At 34.3% G+C, this 19,938-nt stretch overlaps 1 protein-coding gene across 7 annotated transcripts in view; it reads right to left on the reverse strand.

Moving 5' to 3' along the window:
- KIF3A (kinesin family member 3A) overlaps nucleotides 1-19,938 on the reverse strand; it is a 66,534-nt gene that overhangs the window by 16,853 nt on the left and 29,743 nt on the right. For 2 of the 7 annotated variants that reach the window (XM_053220845.1, XM_053220859.1), the window contains exons 9-17: nucleotides 18,435-18,533; nucleotides 16,659-16,730; nucleotides 11,129-11,285; nucleotides 10,547-10,727; nucleotides 9,832-9,942; nucleotides 9,106-9,231; nucleotides 7,873-7,926; nucleotides 7,446-7,514; nucleotides 6,745-6,869 (exon numbers count right to left, since the gene is read on the reverse strand). In XM_053220845.1, coding sequence (XP_053076820.1) covers nucleotides 6,745-6,869; nucleotides 7,446-7,514; nucleotides 7,873-7,926; nucleotides 9,106-9,231; nucleotides 9,832-9,942; nucleotides 10,547-10,727; nucleotides 11,129-11,285; nucleotides 16,659-16,730; nucleotides 18,435-18,533 — 994 coding nt within the window. Of the gene's footprint in view, nucleotides 1-1,786; nucleotides 5,074-6,744; nucleotides 6,870-7,445; nucleotides 7,515-7,872; nucleotides 7,927-9,105; nucleotides 9,232-9,831; nucleotides 9,943-10,546; nucleotides 10,728-11,128; nucleotides 11,286-14,561; nucleotides 14,571-16,658; nucleotides 16,731-18,434; nucleotides 18,534-19,938 lie in introns of those variants that run through there. The other 5 variants (XM_027076725.2, XM_015067390.3, XM_053220851.1 and 2 more) reach the window with 5 other exon arrangements.

Here is a 19,938-nt window from a genome sequence, read left to right on the forward strand (position 1 = left end):
GGAGGACTGAAGACCTGATTTGCTTTGCAAATGAAACAGCCTAAGAATGAGACACTCAGCTCCTGTTGTAACAAATGTGCTCAGAGGCTCCTCCAGCTCGGTGTAGGCTTAGGCTGTGGCTTCCGAACTCTGTGAACTATTCCCGCAGGCACAGGGTAACTATGGTCCCCTAGGCTGGTCCTTGGCTCTATTTTTTGTTTTGTTTTTGTACTTGGTTTTAAAAGAGATTTCTCAAGGTCTTCAAGAGGACAGACAACGTCCTCAGCAGCATCCTGACAACACAGGCAGTAACAGGTTTCGTGAGGGAACGCATTAGTGGGTTAGTGGTATCGCTTGGTCGGAGTATCACGCTCGGAAACTCAACTGGGGAGGATGGGCAGATGCGAAGGCGGCACTATTTATTACCTTGCTTGGGCCATAGCGGGCCTTTAATCTTCTTCTCACATTCTACACAGTGAAGGAGTGGGAGCTAAGTTAGCAGCTGGGAAAAGAGAACAAGACTGAAAGGCCCAGAGGACTCTCCTTTCCTATGTAAAAGCACATCAAGTCCTCTGAGACTGGCTGACAAATCCAAACCTCTCAGCACCTGCCTGCCGTGAATTTTCCAAGGCAGCTCAGCACGGTGCCTGGTAATCAATAAGTGTTTGTTAAAAGAACACACGATTAATAATAATCCAAGCAAAGTTTTGTTTTACAGATATATTAAGCTCATTAAAAGTTTTTGAAAGAAATCATGGTATCTTACCACTAAGAAATGTCTCCTTTTACCTTTTAGTGACATACATTTTTCATACATGCTTAAGTTTCTGTTCTCAAATACCTAGTGAAAGGGTAACAAAATTTGGATAAAAATATTTTTGGTGAAAATAAATTTTATCAATTAGAAGAAACATTTTAAAACTTCTCTCCCAGGTTTCTGTTTCAGGATGATTTCTGTTTAAAGGCTCACAACATTAAAAGCTTTGGGTGTGGGGGCACCTAAGTGGCTCAGTCGGTTAAGCACCCGAGTTTGGCTCAGGTCACGATCTCACAGTTTGTGGGTTCAAGCCCCGCACTGGGCTCTCTCTGTGCTGACAGCTCAGAGCCTGGAGCCTGCTTCAGATTCTGTGTCTCCTTCTCTCTCTGCTCTTCCCCCACCATACCCCCCAGCTTGTGCTCTCTCTCTTAAAAATAAACATTTGGGACATGTGGGTGGCTCAGTTGGTTGAGTGTCCAACTTTGGCTCAGGTCATGATCTCACAGTTTGTGGGTTTGAGCCCCACGTCAGGGTCTGTGCTGACAGCTCAGAGCCTGGACACTGCTTAGGATTCTGTGTCTCCCTCTCTCTCTGCCTCTACCCTGCTCACACTCTGTCTCTCCAAAAATAAATAAATATTGAAAAAAAATTTTTAAATAAACACTAAAAATTTGTAAATAAATAAATACACATTTAAAAAATTAATAACAAAAAGTTTTGGGTGTGAAGGATGCTTAGGTGGCTCAGTCAGTTAAGCTTCTGACTAGTGATTTCAGCTCAGATCATGATCTCACGATAGAGCCCCACGTTGGGCTCTGATGACAGCACAGAGCCTGCTTGGGATTCTCTCTCTCTTGCTCTCTCGCCCTCTCTCTCTCTCTCTCTCTGCCCCTACCCCACTCACGCAAATCTTTGTCTCCAAATAAACAAACATTAAAAAAAAAATTGGGGTGTGAAATGACACAGGCCTCTCTAAACCATATAAAATAGAGATGCCAAGCATAAAGACCCACAAAGAGAGTTCAGGGGAAAAAGCAGACCACCACTATCAGTGTTAGGTAAAGATTTTTATTTCTAACTTAACCATGCTGCATGTATACATACAATATCAATATATACAACTTGAACAAATACAATTTATACATAAAATACAATGAAAGTGTGGCTTGTGAAATTAATGCAACAAACTCATTGGAAGATTTGCAATTTTGGCCAGTATACAGTATTGTAGTAATGCTACTGAAGTTATTAATGATTTAAAATTAATCAAACTACAGTATAAGTTCAAAGGCACTAGGAAGATCTAGGTTTTCTTCTAGCATTTTAAAAACAAAAAATAACTAAAAAGGAAAACACATGTATACATTAAGAAACTGGGCAGACACTGGCATGCTTAAATGTAAACTCTACCCATTCCTTAATTCACAGCCCTGTAAGAAAGAGAGGGACCTCCCTTTATAGAAGAGTTAAGGGGAAAGATATTTTTAGAAGACTAAAAATGACAGCTACAACCCAAAAACCATAATCATAATTTTAAAAATATGTTATAGATCAAGTAGAATCACCTCCCTCCCGCAAAATAATCTTAAATTTCTTGCTGCAAAAAAAGGTCCCCTTTTCCCAGAAAGATGAGATACCTTGTCAGATGGATTCTACTTGCCAGATAAAAACACAGATGCAGGCCACCCCCATATACCTTGATTAATCTTATATTTTACAAGAATCTAAACAAAAAGGGGGTGTACTATTGTATTTTAATATCCTAATTATAAGTATATATAATTGAGGTTTTAAAACAGGGTTTATTAAAGAATGTATCACAATTAACATTCTACCAAGGCTCCTTTTAATAAATAAATATTACTTTTTTAAATTAAAGAGAAAATACCCTTTCAATAACCTATTTATATGAGACACTCATCTTAAAACTGTCTATTTCAAATAATGAGCAAGTATCTTCATCCATATCCTTTCATGAAATTAACACTGAAGTTAAAAATATTTCATTTTATGGACAAAGATACAGTACATGTGAAGAAACCACAGAATTGCTATGATCAGAGCTAAATGAACAGCTCTAAAGTCAGTATCCCATGTTTTCATATGGATATTCAAGCCTGGCTCGAATATCTTATTTTGGTATTTCATAAAATGAATATCTAAGGTACATCTGGTATAATCAATTTCTGATGTAAATGTTAAAAAAAAAAAAAACTGCTCACATGGCCTGTTTTGTAAATTCCTCAATGTTTTGACTTTTTACAGATTTTTGCTATTGTAGCAGAAGTGGAATAGAAAAATAAATCTAACACACTGGCTTAAATTTTCTGTTTTAAAGCTTAATGCACAAGTTGTTCCTTCCCCACAGCAAAGGGAATATAGTGAACGATACTGTAATAGCCTGTAATAGCGTCTTATGGTGAAAGATGGGAGCTACACTTGCCATGAGCACAGTGCAACTCAGCAGCGGAATCACTATTTTGCACACCTGAAACTAATGTAACACTGTGTGTCAACTCTACTCAAAAACAATAAAAAATGAAGTTATTCCTTTCCTATTCACTGGATGGTTAAAGGATAGAAGTGTGGATTTTTAGAAAGAAGTATACATCTTTTTTATTCTACTGGCAAAATTAAGATTTCTCTGGAGCATTTGCTAACCATTAAATGTGCATCTACAACTGCCAAGACATTCTTCACAGACAAAGCTTCACAAGACACAAATTCACCTCTAGTCTTCACAGTACCTGAACAATGCCCCACAGAGTGTAAAGTCAAAACTTCTAACTATCTTACACATTACAAGGAAAATGCTGCCAGGTAAATGCAATTCTTATTACCTAGAAAATATTCACCATACACAGGACATCTAGTACACCACCTTTGGAATGAACTTTAAACTTAGAGACGCATTTTTACCACCACCTCACAATCATGCCACCTACACTCACCCCCAGTCTATAGGCAGCTTGGTAACTACAAACCAGTATTTAACCAAACTTACTAAAATACTGTTCACTTAATAAATACTAATTTATGAAGTCTCAAACTTGCAACCAATGGACTTTAGGGCTGATCATATAATTTTAAAATTCATAAAATATACATTAAGTGGCTTAGGAGTAGCATAACTTACGAAAAAATTAAAATTTTATAAGCAATCACCATGAGAACAATTCTAACTATTACAACTTATTTTACTACAAAAATGATTTTTTTTTTTAAGGGAATATGGTGTAACTGGGATTTGTCAATAAAAGAAATTCAGGGAAGAATGTTTTCTTTTTATAAAATATGAATAAAAGCAAAACAAATGTTTTAAAGTCTAAGAATTAAAAGATACACATATTTCTTGCTTTGATTGCATTTTGTGGAAAATGGAGACCTTTCTCAATTGGGAGATACAGAGCAATTCCTATCACAATTTAGAACTGAGATGCAGAAAAGCATCCATTACTCACACTCAAAGTGAATTTTAGAAAATACACATATATGGGCAAAGGTTAGTGACCAGTATTTAGCTTCTTAATTTTCTGCAACTGTGACTTTTATATCTATGTACAAACTCAATGCTTCGAGAGAACATGAAACCAGAACCAAAAAAGTGTATTTCACTTGAAGTCCAAGTGGCAGAAAAAGGTCAAGAGAGGTCCTAAAGAAACGTGTTTCCAACTTTTGCATTTTAAACATGTATACTTCTAAAGTTTGGCTGCTGAATTCTAAAATTTTCCAAAGATCAATAACGTAAGTTGTCTCATACTTAAAATGCAATGAATGTTAGTATAAAAATTAGAACATTTTTAAATAGGCCAGGTGGGTGTTAAGATCAAATAATTTCTTAGATATGCAGCCCATACATTCACATATGACAGCACAACATAGAATGATGAGATCTGCTACTTTCTGTGTGCAAAACAGGACATATATATTTTTTTCTATTTTGCCTATCCAGTTACCTAATTATACAGTAGTTGAATAAATCACTAGCAGATTTATGTATACATTAAACTGCAACTCTCTCAGTATAGTAAGCTGCTCCCCCAAGTTCCCTGCACAGTATAGAGTGTAATATGACAATCTGAACAATTACCAGTTGTACAATTTTAATATGACATGAATATATATACTGACTAAGACTTATTAGGCAAAATATTAGTTCCAGTCTTACTCCATGATTTACAGCTTCCATAATCTGAAATTACACAACAGTCTTCAGTGTTTTAATTAAAGATTTTGTCTAGGCATGAGAATATCATTAATTTTTATTGTGACTTTAAGTCTGTAATGTTTACTGAAGTAAAGAGTCAATCACAGTTTCAGGCTTTGCAGAACGCTTTCTGTTTGGAGAAGAGAAAAAGAAAATATGAATGCTTTCCTAAAAGACTGAATGCAAACACTTTACATTATGTAGCAGGTATGGCCACAGAGTGGCCATAAGGTCTAGAAACAAGCCAAGGTTTGCCACGTTTGACATGTTAAGAGATCAATGCCCACCTTTTTAGGCCAGAGGAAGGTCACCTGAAGTAGGTGCAAGAGCCTGACACTTTACCCTACCAACCAGAATGTAAGGGATCGAGCCAATGAAAACTTCTAAAATAGGACTAGACAGGCCAGGGCCAAGTGGGCTATATGTTTGCCAGGCCTGAGCCCCTGGATTATCTGTTCTGGGGCATGCTGAAGGTACAGGTTCATTCAGTGAAAAAAAGAGACACAAATCCTCTGAAGCAACACCTGCAGAAGCATGTGCAGGGACCGATGGAAATACTACATTAATGTACGGTGTTCAACGGAATTTTGCTTAGCGCACTGAACTATGCATTTCTAATTTACAGGAACATCACATTGGACCTTATCAGGTAATGTGATACATTATCAACAAACCATTTATTGTGTATGTTTACGTTCAGGGGCATCTACTGTTTTTATAATACAGAATGCTAATTCTGGTACACAGAGAATGATAGGTTTGGCTCATCCAATGTTGGCTCAAATGAAATTTTTTTACGTTAAACCATTTATCATCACTCTTGTGTTGTAATTTTTCTTATTGACTGCAGAGGTAAGAGAAAAATATCTCTATTAAAAATGGAAAAATGAAAGATCCAGCAGGATTTGTGTTTGACTTCTTCATTCACTAATATTACACACATGGCTTCTGTTGACATGTGAAAAGTTTTTAACAAGTGGCACTTGAATGCCAAGAAATGTAAAAATTTGTACATCTTTACAATGCTACCGACCTTCAGTCACATATACCAAATTTATAGATGTTAGGTTATGTCTATGATGTTACGTAACATAAAATATTAAAACCTTACAACTTCATCTGACTTATAGCTCAAAAGTCTACATACTCAAAGTAGGGGGGAAAATAAGCTTAATATTTCCTATCATTTCAGGAGCTCCAAGTGTTAAAATCAGTTTAAATAAGCTGAACAGTACTTATGTAGGGAAGGGAGAGAAGAAACACGCCCCAGCCCTGATCTCATGTTATGATACATATAGACTACTCAACAGTCAAAACCAGCACTCAAAGGAAAGGGAAAAATGGTCAGAAAAGCTTTCTTTAACTAGCGAGGTTAAAGGTTAAAGGTTCTTGGAGCAATGTTTATAACAGAAAAGCAAGCCAGCAAATATAAAACCTTGGAGTTGAACCAGGCAAATTCATTAGCATCTCACTAGAAGAATTACTGTAAGAAATTAAGGGATTAAGATAGATAGATAGATAAGAGATGACTTCTAATACATTTGGATAGAACAAAGTATATTAAAAATAAACTCTAGTACTCAGGAAGGCTAAAGAAGTTGGAAGCCTTAATTTAATTCTTTAGTTTTTACTTACTCAAATCATTACTACATAAGGACTCTGATATTTATTTAAATACAACTAAAATGCAGCTTTTTAATACAGCTAAAATATTTATTATGTTAACTAAATTTCCTCTAAATGTATCTACATAGGATATCTCAGTGCCTTTATCTCACAGGACTGAAAGAGAAGTCTTTACCTTCGCCCCGTCTTTGGCCTTGCTTTCCCCTTTGACGTCCGTGGCCTCTCTAACTTCATCAGGGACTGCCGGAGGCTCTCCTCAGTATAGGCAAGATACACATGGGAAAGGTCCACTTCAAAGGGCTAAGTAAAGGAAGCAAACACAAGACACTCTTATAGGAAGGATTTAAACCAGATGTGGGGAGAAGATTAAAAATACTGAATATACTCCTAGAGAAAAACTGCAGAAGACCAAATAAATGTCTAAGGATATCTTTTTCTAATGCCACTCATGTCAAACGTATTCACCACGGGCGGTAAGTAAGGAGCCCTGACACCCTATCAATATCTTCAGAGGAAAGGAAAACCATTATTGTTTCCCCTATAGCTGCTACTTCCCTCTTGCTGACCTAGGTCCAGGACCAGCTCTGAGAAGGAGACAGACCCACTCTGGTCTCTAACTATCCCCCCGCCATGGCCTGGAGAGGTGAAGAGGCTCTGAAGAAGCCACCATGCCACCTGTGTGGTGCAAAGAGAAAGCCTACCTTCATGACTGAGGGGAGCAGAAACATCCTCTACCCCCCTCCCAGGGCTTCTCTTCCCAAAAGATAGGCCTATTTTTCAGCTGAGCTGATTAATTTAAATCATACTGATAACACAGATGAGTGACCCACATCCTATAAAGAAACTGGAGTTACAACAACAAAAAAGGACTCTTACATCTTTCTCCTTTTTATCAGGAGCTGGGGTCTGCTTCCTCATGTTATTTCCTGTATAGGCAACACATTTCTCAAAAAAGGAAAAAAAGGGGAGGGAGGAAAATTATCTTAATTAGCAATTAATACTGAGAATAAGGCAAATTACTAATGAGGTATACTGATGTTACAATCGTAAAACGTAATTTGAATACTGGAAAAGAAAGGAATCTAGAACTCCGATAGTCCTGTGCAACCCCAAACGACACCACTTCCCCTGAATAGTCTGTGTGTTATAACACGGTTAATGAGAAAAATATCTTATCCACTCTAGTGGACTCTCATCTGATTCATTCCCTGGACCATCTTAGTCTCCTCAGAGCCAGCATAGTCCCCAGGCCACAAGATGCACTCCATTAAGTACTTCATGAGAGGATGAAGGTAATACTCACCAGCTGCCATTCTCCTATGTCTTCATTCCAGTGGACGTAGTTTTCAATCATTTCCTTTTAAGAGTCAAAGATGGTCTACTTTTAATATTTAATAACATCTGAAATACTGAAAACGCTCTCAAAACTAAAATTTTAACATATTAAGTAAAAAAAGTTGCCTCAAAACATTATATACTGCATTATAACTTTCTGATAAATTTAAAAATACATACTTTGAAGGAATATACATAAATGCAATTAAACCATATAAAAATAAAAAGCAATAAAATGAAGAACATGGGATTCAGGATGATGGCGACCATGAGTTGGAAGAGGCAACGGGATGGCAGAGGGGAGAGGGAAACCATTTGGTTAGAAATAGGTTACGTCCTGATAGCAGCTTTTGTTATGCATGACAAGGTCACTACAAAATAAATAACAAAAAAAGGCCAAAACAAACACAACTAACCAACTAAATAAAAGCAGGTCACCCAAGGACCAGTAAGGAGAATGTACCATGAAACAAAATTTCGTCAGCCTGAGGTCCAAAGGAAAAAAATATTAAGGCTTATTTTCAGAAAAAGTTCTTTGAGCTATACAGAGACTTGAAATAAATTTTTGAAAAATTAGTACGTTAAGGTACACTAAAATGTACCAGAAAAGTGGCAATTTGGGGTACAGAGAGGCTGACATTTTAAAATTATACTAGAATTAAAAATCAAATTCCACCTGGAGATGGATGGCAGTGATGAGTGCAAAACACCATAAACATACTTAACGTCACCGAACTATATTCCTAAAAATAGTCTAAAAAGGTAAATTTCATGTTATGTGTATTTTACCATATACACTACACTATGATACACACACATGCACACACACACACACACACACACACGCACGCACATACACACAATTAGTATCCATAAGCGGGGAGAAAAATTAGCAAAGGAGTTTCATTTATTCTATTTATAGGATCAAGTATATAGAATGAATAAACAGGAATGCAATTACCTAAATCTGGGTTCCTCCAAAGGGCTGAGAAATTCTTAGTTAGATACTTACATACTCAGAGAATTATGTATTGAGAAAAGATAACAGTTGAAGTGAAATGTGATGGCATTAGTTCAAATAAATTTTACTGTCAACAACTGAAATGTAAATATGTACCATCAATTAAATTAAAAATTATATTCCCATTTCTTCACCCCAGCCAAGTGATGTAACATCTAGGTCAGAGAACTTCCCTCTTACCTGATAATCTTGAGGTATAAAGTTATCAATAATAAGCATCTGAAGTCGAAGCTCCCGGCTAAGTTGTCGAATATTCTCCAGGAGGCCTTCAATTTCCCTCTGATGCTCCTGTTGGAGATCAGCCATCTACCAGAAGAATCAATAAAAATATGAAGGGCAAACAAGATTTTAAATACAGAACAGTTTTATCTGATTTAAGCACTGGCCTAAGAAACCTTGTAAAACTTACTCAGTTTTTTTCACAAAAACAATGCACAAAATGATACTACCCCTTCACTATCTATTTCCACATTATTTTTTTTCTTTTTTTAATGTTTGTTTATTTTTAAGAGAGAGAGAAAGAAAGACAGAGTAGAGTGTGAATGCAGGAGGGGCACAGAGAGCGAAGGAGACACAGAATCTGAAGCAGGCTCCAGGCTCTGAGCTGTCAGCACAGAGCCCGATGCAGGGCTCAAGCTAGGTTAACAGCGAGATCATGACCTGAGCCAAAGTCCGATATTTATTAACCAAATGAGTCACCAGGTGTCCCATTTTCACATTATCAAGGTTGGAAATACACAATATAGCTTAACAGCTAAAATGTGAAATTGCACACAAAGGAGAAAATGTTATTTCTTTAAAACTGTAAGCATACATTATAACCTCTTTAGGATTTTTAATCATACTCAAACAACTTTTTTTTTTTAATTCAGAGCTACATTTGTAGGTAATCTCTAGGAAACCAACCTCTGATTTGGCAGCCATCAGCATAGTCCACACTTTCTTTAGTTTCTTGGTTTTTCCCTGTGCTTCCTCTTGCAAACTGGTGTATTTTTCTTCAATATCCAAGCGTTCTTGCTATGACAAAAATTGATAAACTTCAGCCAGAATCATTTATTCGTTATGTCACAAATTTCATTATTTAACAAATGATAAAAATGTTTAGCAACTATTATCTTTCAAAGCAATTCACAGATCTGCTTTAAAATTTTATTAAGATTATAGATATAAGACAAATACCACATGATTTCACTTATGTGTATAATCTAAAAAACAAAACAAATGAACAAAGAGATAAACAAAAAGCAGAAACAGACCTATCACTACAGAGAACAAGTGCTGGTTGGGTTTCAGGGGGAGAGAGGCAAAATGGATGAAGCAGGGAGTGGGAGGTTACAGGCCTTCAGTTATGGAATGAGTAAGTCACAGAGATGAAAGGTGCTGCACAGGGAATATAGTCAAGAGTACCGTAACAGGGATTATATGTTAACAAACGGCAGCAACATTTGCCGGGAGTACAGATTAACATACAGAAAAACTGAATCACTATGTTGTACATCTGAAACTAGTATAACATTGTGTGTCTACTATACTTAATTAAAGATTATGGATATAGAGCTTTTCACTAGAAGAGTTAAATACCCAAGGCTAAGTGTCAACCAGAAACAAAAAGTCACATTACCTCTTTTTCCTCAAGTTCTCTGCGAAGTTGCTCTGCTCTTTTCCTCCGTTCTTCCAGCTCCATGTTAGATTCTTCAAGAAGTTTCTCTTGTTCCTCAGCTTTTGCCAACAAATCAACACCACCAACAATTACCTTCTTCTCCAGAGCAGATAATTTCTCTAGCAAAGATTGATGTTCTTGTCTGTTGATTAAAAAGGAGAATAGTTAATATCCATCGATTATCTTCTATTCTATCAGTATCATTTCCCAAAATTTACCAGGTATTTGGATGCAAAATTTAAAAATAGGGATATAATTATGTAACACCTCTATCAAATTGTATCACAGTGTAGTATTAATTAACTTATGATTTAATCTGTAACACCCAACTTCACTGATAATTGTTCCTCCTAATGAACAAAATGAATGAAATAACAAAAACAGATGTAATTTCTGGAAATACAACAAAATCTTCGATCCCAAAAAGCTATTCTGGAGACAAAAATCAAGCTTTTAATTACTATTTAATTTTCTTGCTTATACATGCTATGAAAAATACAAGATTTTTAAATCACGAATCTACCTCAATTCAGTAATACTCACTGAGCCTTAAGTAGATCCTTTTCCCGTTTCTCTAATTCAGCTCTAGCCTTGTTTCTTTCTTCTTCTTCCATGTCAAGCTTTGTTTCAAGTGCTTTTCTCTCCTCATCAATTTTTGCTTGCATTTCAACCATCTTATCTGGGGACACTTTCTTTTTACCTATATGAGTCATTTATTTGCAACAATCACTTTAGGGCCAATTTTTCAGGCTTGTATAAATTCTCTTCAATTACAAAAGATACCTTCCTCAATAATACAGAATCAAATACAATTTTGAGCAAATCAAATAATATATTTTATTTCTATTTAATATGTTCCTAGAATAACTTTTTAACTAATTGCTAAACAAACTGTTGTGTAATTATGCGATGATAACTAAAAACAAAAGTATGTGAAAGAGAAGCAAAACAGGTAAGTAGGAAAAAAAAAAAGAGAAAGATTAACAGGAAAGCCTAAATAAAAAAACCAAAGATCTATGTGTCCTCAAATACGCAGTATGTTCAAAAAAGCAGTATGATTATTTACTTTTTTCTGATAACGAGGTACAAAATAAAGTGGCTTCCAAAAATACCCCCCAGAGTTTATTAAAATAAGTGAATAAATAAAAGGCACATATAGTCATAAAATGCACAGATGAAAGTATCAGGCAAAATTTATAGCAAGAAGTTTCTAACATGTATCTTCAGAATTTTTGTAAAATTTATGTTTAATAAAATTACTTGAAAGTGTTTCATATTATACCTTTATTAAAGGAAGAAATTCTATACTAATTATTTAACGGTTACATTACAATTAACCAGGCATTTTACAGTTGTTGAGCTACCATGATCTATCATCGTGTCTTAAATGAGCAATTAAAATAGCTCATTATTATGTCAAACTCAGGAGACTAAATCTCAATAAGCCACTTTAAATATGTCAAGTATCAAATATAAATAGAAATACTATCAAATAATAAAGCTGGAAATGCAGTTTCCAGTTGATTATTTTGACTATAATGCCAACTAGAGTGTTTCACATATATATAATAGGTATCCAATGTAAGTTTATTGAATGAATTTCAAAATCATGAAACTAAAATAAATCAAAAAGAGCAAATAAAAAACCAGGTTATCAAACTGGTTATGAAACTGAATCAAATAAATTCATTTCTGGTAATACAATTTCTTTGAAACATACTTTCCTTTAGAAAAACGATCAAACTTTTCGTAGAATTGGTGTGTGGCTCTCCTGAAAGCTTTCTGTCATTCTTAACTTCCTTCCCAAAGGACCACAGAAGAGTGTAAACCAGAAGAGTTTATAAATTGTTAATGTCTCCACCCAAAAGCTAACCCCTCCTGCTAACAAGGAAAGAGAACTGAAAGATAATGATGAAGCAGATATTTATCTGAATATACATTTTCAGGAAACATGAGAAGAAGAAGCATTCAGAGACTTTAAATCTTTAGGATAAAATTATATTAAAAACCCAAGGGTTTAAAATATATTACCCTCCATTTCTATAGAAATAAAAGTCCAAAGCAAACTTAAGCCACAAAACAAGTAAGTTAAATAAAAGAGTAAATAAAAGCACTGATCCAAATTCATGCTTTGGTGTGGTGTGATTCATTGCATTCCAAAAGTCAGGATGTAGACCTGAGTATGTTGGCTTCTTTGGCACAGCCACCTGTATTGAATATTCTGAATTATGCTGTTAAAAAAATGATTTTAAAAAGCAATCTAATTCCTACTCCCAGTGAACTCCTAGACAGGATTAATCAGCAGTACTATTTCTTAGAAATTTGAGGGGGAAAAGTTGAAGTTCAGGTATAAAGGAATAGCATACAGAGGGTGCCTGGCTCAGTGGGTAACACATACAACTCTTGATCTTGGGGTTATGAGTTTAAGCCCCACATCGGGTGTAGAGATTAAAAATAAAATCTTAAAAAAAATAAAACGAGGGCATGCATTAAAAAATTGTAACTTATTTTCCACCTCAGCATTACAAATATTTAAAGAAAAAATGGCCAATATGTTAAGACAAAAAACAAAACAAAAAAACCTCTCTGTAAAGATGTGGATATTAACAGTATAGCGGAAATAATCTGATAAACATATGCACATTAATTTTTAGGCTTCAGGGTTCTAGTTGTTTGGTTAACACTTAAAAATATCTAGTTTCTAACCCCATTAAGAGGCAGTAAGAAAGATATTATATATAGAAATACAAAAGCACAACCTGTTGATGAATTACTAGCAGGCCTGAATTACATTAGTTATTCGAAACCATTCAGGTAGGATTTTCAAACTGACGCTTTAGCAGCAAAAATCTTACTGTGCTCTTACAATATTCTCATAAAGATGACCATGCGTACAGGGTTCAGTTCAGTTTCAAAAGTCTAATATTTAAGTTAAATAATATTCTAGCCAGTATTATTCAGATAAATCAATGTATTTCTCTGCAAATAATATTTCAGGCTAAATGTGAATATGTTCCAACTCTCCTAACCAGTCACTTAAAATTGTGACATCACTAAAAGTCACTCTTACGTTGATTTTTTTTTTAAGAATTTAAAAAAATCTTAACTAAACCAACCAAAAACCCTTCTTCTAATACTGCATGATAGATTTCAGCACAAAATTTCAGGTAAATACATCTTAAAAGTTGGTCATGTCATATAGTATATAATTAAGCCAAACAGGAATAATAGTATTTTTAATTGCCCTTTGCCATGCATTCCAACCAAAATTGCCAAGATGAAATTAAAGGGAAGAATTTCAGGAAGAGTTAACTGAATTAATTTCATTCTCATTACATGAGCATTGTTGGGCATAAGTACCCAGGTGTGTGATTCCTTTTTTTATTTAAGAAAAAAAAACTTTAAGTTTGTTTTTTTTTTTTTGGATTCCTTGCTTTAAAAAAATGCTTGAATATGAAAATCATTTATATTTGCATTACTGAAATTTGGCCTAATGGGTCCTTAAAAATTTAGGAAAAAATATTCTGTCATCTGGTTCTGGTTGTGTTGTCTGTTGTGTTGATGAGGTCTAGAGAATCCAGTGTGTGTGAATGTTGATCTAACACTTGTGAACTGTTCCTCTAAAAAGATCATTTGGAAACAAGACTGTTGCTAATATCTTCCTGAATAAAAATGGAGGTGATTTTTTTTTAATTTAGGAAAAAGTAAGTTTTTAAAAAAAAACTAAAAGTTGAAAACTAAAGTTGATTTTTTAAAATAAAAATTGAAACTTTTTTTTAATTTAGGAAAAAGTGAGGTTTTTTAAAAAAACTAAAGGTTGAAAACTAAAGTCAAAAGATTTTTTTTAATACAAAAGACAGATACTTACCTTGTAAAAAAATAGTATTAAATTTTAAAAATGTAATGTAATTAAATAACAAAATTCTTTATAGTTTAAATAATTATACCATGTGGAGTGCAAATCAATCACACCAACCTGCTTGATCTTTCAGTAAGAAGTAGTAAGCAAATCGTAGACAGGAAGCATATGCACAGAGATGAAGAGGAAAAAAAGAAAAACATTATTTCCTTTGTAAAACAAAGAAAAATGTATAATAGCATTTACTTACAGTATAAATACAGAAATAAATCAAATCATCAACACTGAAAGAGAGCAGCTTTACGTAAAAAGAAAGGATATTCAACACAATCAGAGATGTAATTTAAGCAAATAAGATTAAGATTACACTTCAAATCAATCTCAAAAGCTCACACAATGACTCCCACACTCCTGAAAATATAAGAGTTCAGCACCATGTGGTTACACCAACGACACACATGGAATTGGGAACCTGCTAAGATCTAGGTAGTCTGTAAGGACAAAACAAAAAACGATGCCAAATTTAAAAAATTAGCTGAAAGTAGCAAAATTTGCATTGTCTGTTTATAAAATTTCCCAATTCAATGTTCTAATATAAAGATCCAATACAGGTGTGCCTCCCTTTAAGAAAATCCAACACAAAAACCTCAATCAACTAAAGAGATGAATTGGATTATAGTAATTTGTAGCGAGAACTTGATTAACAAAAGGATTTAACGAAGAAATGTTAAGGACAGCAAGTTCTCCCAATGGATGTGATTCTCCAATTTGGTTTATAAGCAAATTTTTCAGGAAAAAAAAAAAAAACACATTAACTGCATAAAGTGAAGTACACCTGTATAATAACAAACTTGCATTCAATCTATTAGTAGATTGTTAAAGGCAATTATGATTTCATAGAAGTAAATGATCAATTGATGATTCAAGCAAAGAGCACCTTAAAAAAGGCCATTCATATTTTTAAAAGGAAAGGTACATACAAGTTACACACAGCAACCACATGCTGGGAAAACCATTTTTCCAATGCACCAACACACCCACATCACAACAAAAAACGTTGTATGCTAGGTACACAAGTAGTAACTAAAACTGCATGAACTGAACAAAGTACAACTCATTTCATTTTAAAAAAGAAAATTACATTATAATGTTCCACTCAGATATTTTCTCAGATCTGACAGTTTATAATAAGAAATAATACCTCTATATGGTTTCTAAAGCAATTTCTTGTATTTTATAAATTATCCTATGAAATTAATTGTTTTGCTAAAAACAATCTGCTAAAAACAAAAGAGTTGTCAAGAGAGAAAACAATTCTTAATATTCTTGGAATTCTTCCTCTAGAAAGCTAAATGTGTAAGAACAACCAAAGGTTTTTGTTATTAGTTTTGGAAAGGTGAGTACACAGATAATGCTTTAAAAGGCAGTAAGCTGCAATCTAGTACAAGAAAACATCAATTCCCCTTTCTTCTAAAATATAATAAAATATAAATAAAATTAACAATACTTTTCAACTTAATGAAATTAAGGTTTAAGAAAAAGCCTTTACGACTGAAATAAGTCTAGACAGATCCTGCAGAAACAATTTCTTGTGGATCTGAAGTCTCTAATCATACCTTAGAACATTTCTTAAAATCAATCAGGTAGTTTAGAAATACAGAAAAGTGGTCATTTGAAATACTACCCAATGTATCTTTACTTGCTTCAAACTTTACAGTTTATTTGGGAGCTTTCCATCTTAAGCTACCCCTAAGAATAGGACACCAAAGCAGAAGATCTTTATAACCGTAAATAAAACATGTTATAATGGGCACTGGTGCATTGCCAGATATAATTTGTACTTTTAGAAATTCAGGATTTGTTACTGCATGTCCCTGATACTGACTAGGATTAGAAATTTATGATGAAACCTAAAAAGGAACCTCTTAATTATTCTTTTATACAGCTTACTAGCTCTCTTTACATTATCTCAATTGCAAAAGCATGAATCTCTCTTCCATTGTCTCAAACATAAGCTTAAGCACATATTTTAACAATTATGGGTAATTGGAAGCAATGAAGAAGGGGAGAAATCATCACATGCTTTGTTCTACTGAGAAGTCCAACACGTATTCTTTAAATAATGACAGGGAGCAGTGCAGCATTTCTCAAATGAAGCCCACGGGTTATGGAAAAGCCAAAGCTCTGTGACGTAATTTAAGAGCTACCACTCACTAGGCAAGGACTTATCCAGAGGTTTCTCTATGACAGAACATGTGGAGTCTGAACTACTGCTGCTGCTACTGCCTGGAAGACAAAGAAATGAACCCAACGGGAACCAAAGAAAGAGGAAACAAGAAAATGAACACATACACAGAGGAAAATTCAGTTCCAGAAACAGAATTTTAAAGAACAATCAAGCTTTGTACTAAAGAACCAAAACTTATTTTCCCTTAAAACCAGTCCTGGTATATTATCCAATATTCTCTAATTACAAAGTCAGACAGGGCAATTAGAAACTGTATTCCTTTAAGCATGTACTATGGACAAATCCCAATATCTACTTAAAACAGCAGCAATTCAGAGGTTGGAATGACATGAATAAAAAAGTAAGTCAGTTGGTGACATTTAAGTCTCTTTAAACTATTTAGTTGATAAGTTACAGGAAGTGAGTTTTAAAACTCCAAATTTAAAGTTATGCACAATTAAAACTATAGAAATGATAAATTACCCTTCATTATAGACAGCTTGCTTTGTCTCCAATTTCACTCCTTCTCCACCAAAACATCAAGCAATTGGATGTAATTATGTATGTTTAAGGTTTCATGGCAAAACTGTGAAAGGCTCACTGAAAAATTTAAAATTTGTAAGCCTATCTTACAAGGTAATAAAATATCTTACTATTAAATATTTTAACATATTAAGCAATAGCATTTTTTTCTACTTAAAATTTTATTTTTAACAGATCCATTATCTGCTTTAGCTATGACAAGTCTGAAAAAAATAGGAATGAACACAAAACCATTTATGTAAATCAGGGGTGGGCAAACATATTCTGTTAACGGACAGATAATAAATGCCTTAGGCATTTATTCTGGGCTATCCAGAATCATGTGAAAGCAGCCATACACCATATGTAAACAAATGAGCATGGCTGTTTAAATAAAATTTTATTTACAAAAACAGGTGGCAGGGCAGATTTGGCCAGTAGACTTATCATTGACCAACTCTTGCTCTAAATCATGTTCTACCTGTCTTTTTAAGTTATAGGACCTTTCATTTTAAAATTGGGGACTTCTGGGTTTATCTTCAACAAGATCATTTTAATAAGACAAGCAAAATATGCACCAGCTTGAAAACAATGATCCACACATTAATGATCCACATTAATGGAAGAGAGTTCTGAAATAAACAAACACTCAGAGCACAAAGGCTTGAAAAGCGGGCCATTATAATGTCTCTTTCACCTGTTACTTTTATCTTTATCACAATAAACACAACCTTACTTCACCCTTGGCAACAAATGCCCCATAAAAGAGTAAGAATGAAAGTGCATTTTACAAAGTATTGAAACATAAAATCCTCAAAGTTATTTAAAAAATTCAGTGACTTCTAAAGCCTACCCATGCTTGAGAAAAACTCCACATTATCCTGACTTCCTAAAACAAAACAAAACAAAAAATTTAGGTTCCTAACAAAGATCAAAGTTCCCACATAAAATTAAAACCCTGAATGAAATCTTAACATGGTATAACCACTATCACAGATTTTTACATTTCTAAATTGTAAAAAGACAGAAAATAAGGTATTCTGATTCAGCTGTAAATAGAAGATCAACACTAGAGAAAAAAATAAGGCAAAGTTAACCATTATATGGCATATTTCTTGTTTGAACTGCTACCATAACTAAAAATGGCAAAAGAAAAGGCATGCACTCAACTGCATTAGGAATGTGAAATCATATGTAGGTAGCAACCCCAGTTAATTTCTAGAACATTAAAAAGAACTTACCCCTTCTTTTTTTCCTCTTCTCTCCATCTTCTCCAACCTCACCCTCTTCATCATCTTCTTCCTCTGACCCACTGATATCAGAGCCTGATATTTCTTCCCCTGAACAGAAATTTTACAAAACGATTTATATTCTATACCAGGTAGGTCATGACCTCTATTAATTTTCTTCATTAAGTTTTTTTTGCCTGAAACAAACCATATTTTAATATTCCTAAACAGTATATCAGATATGCTAACCTCAGGAATAGATATGATGTACGTACAGGCTTTAAAGTTCCTAAAGAGAAGTTAAACTGATCTACTTAAAATTTCAAATGATTAGTTTACAAACAGTTCTAAATACACATAAAAATTTCATGTTAAAGTTGTTATTTCGGTTTTTTGAAAAAGAGATCACTTTGGGAGACCATTTTCGCATGGGTTTTCTGTTTAAGATGTTAAATAATTCATTCAACCAGCATATTTTTTTAAGAACCATAAAATTGTCATCTAACATAGTAATTCCACTTTTAGAACTATATCATAAGAAATGTTTCAAAAGAAGGGGTTATTTGTACAAAGAGTATAATAACTTTTCCTTAAGACTGCATTTAAAAAAAAAATTTTTTTTAATGTTTATTTATTTTTGAGAGAGAGAGACAGAGTGCAAGCAGGGGAGGGGTAGAAAGAGAGGGAGACACAGAATCCGAAGCACGCTCCAGGCTGTGAGCACTGAGCCTGATTGGGGGCTCGAACTCACTAACTGTGAGATCATGACCTGAGCCGAAGTCAGACACTTAACTGACTGAGCCACCCAGGCGCCCAAAGACTGGATTTTTTAAGTAATCTCTACACCCAACGTGGGCCTCTTAACTCACAACCCTGCGATCGAGAGTCACTCTTCCAAATGAGCCAGCCAGGCACCTCAAGTATGACTTACAATGAAAAACAAAAAATAAAATAAAAGGGAGTAATTAAACTAATATTAATTCAAAGCAGTACTATATTACCTCCAAAATAGTTATTTAAAAACAATACCGTCAATGTAAGAAATGTCTAAAAAAAACAAAGGTAACTTGGGGGGAAAAATATACACTCATCACAAATGATAATATCTGAACAACAGTAAATAATGGATGGGAAGAGATCGGCATATTGGGAGAAAAAAAGCATTAAAAACATTTTCTTTAGGCCTAGTGACAATGACACCCTTGTAGCAGTCAGTGCACATAATGTCCAAATCTCGATTTCTAAATACCATTCTCCATTGAGAGGGACCAGGGAGAAACAGATGGTTTTAAGACCAGAGCAGGGAAAACATAAAATGAGCCTAAAACACATGTGGTGCCAGAAATAAGTAAGTGCTCAAAACCACAAGCCGAAAAAGTGATGGGAGCATGCTCAAAGGATGTAGCAACCAACTACCCTGAAGGGGTGCCTATGGCTAAAGTCCAAGTAATTTGAGCAATAAAACAAATAACGAAATTGTTGCATTACACTGCACAACACAGTGCATTGACATAAA

The sequence above is a fragment of the Acinonyx jubatus genome, chromosome A1 (assembly GCF_027475565.1).
Source record: "Acinonyx jubatus isolate Ajub_Pintada_27869175 chromosome A1, VMU_Ajub_asm_v1.0, whole genome shotgun sequence".
Classification (NCBI taxonomy): Eukaryota; Metazoa; Chordata; class Mammalia; order Carnivora; family Felidae; genus Acinonyx; species Acinonyx jubatus.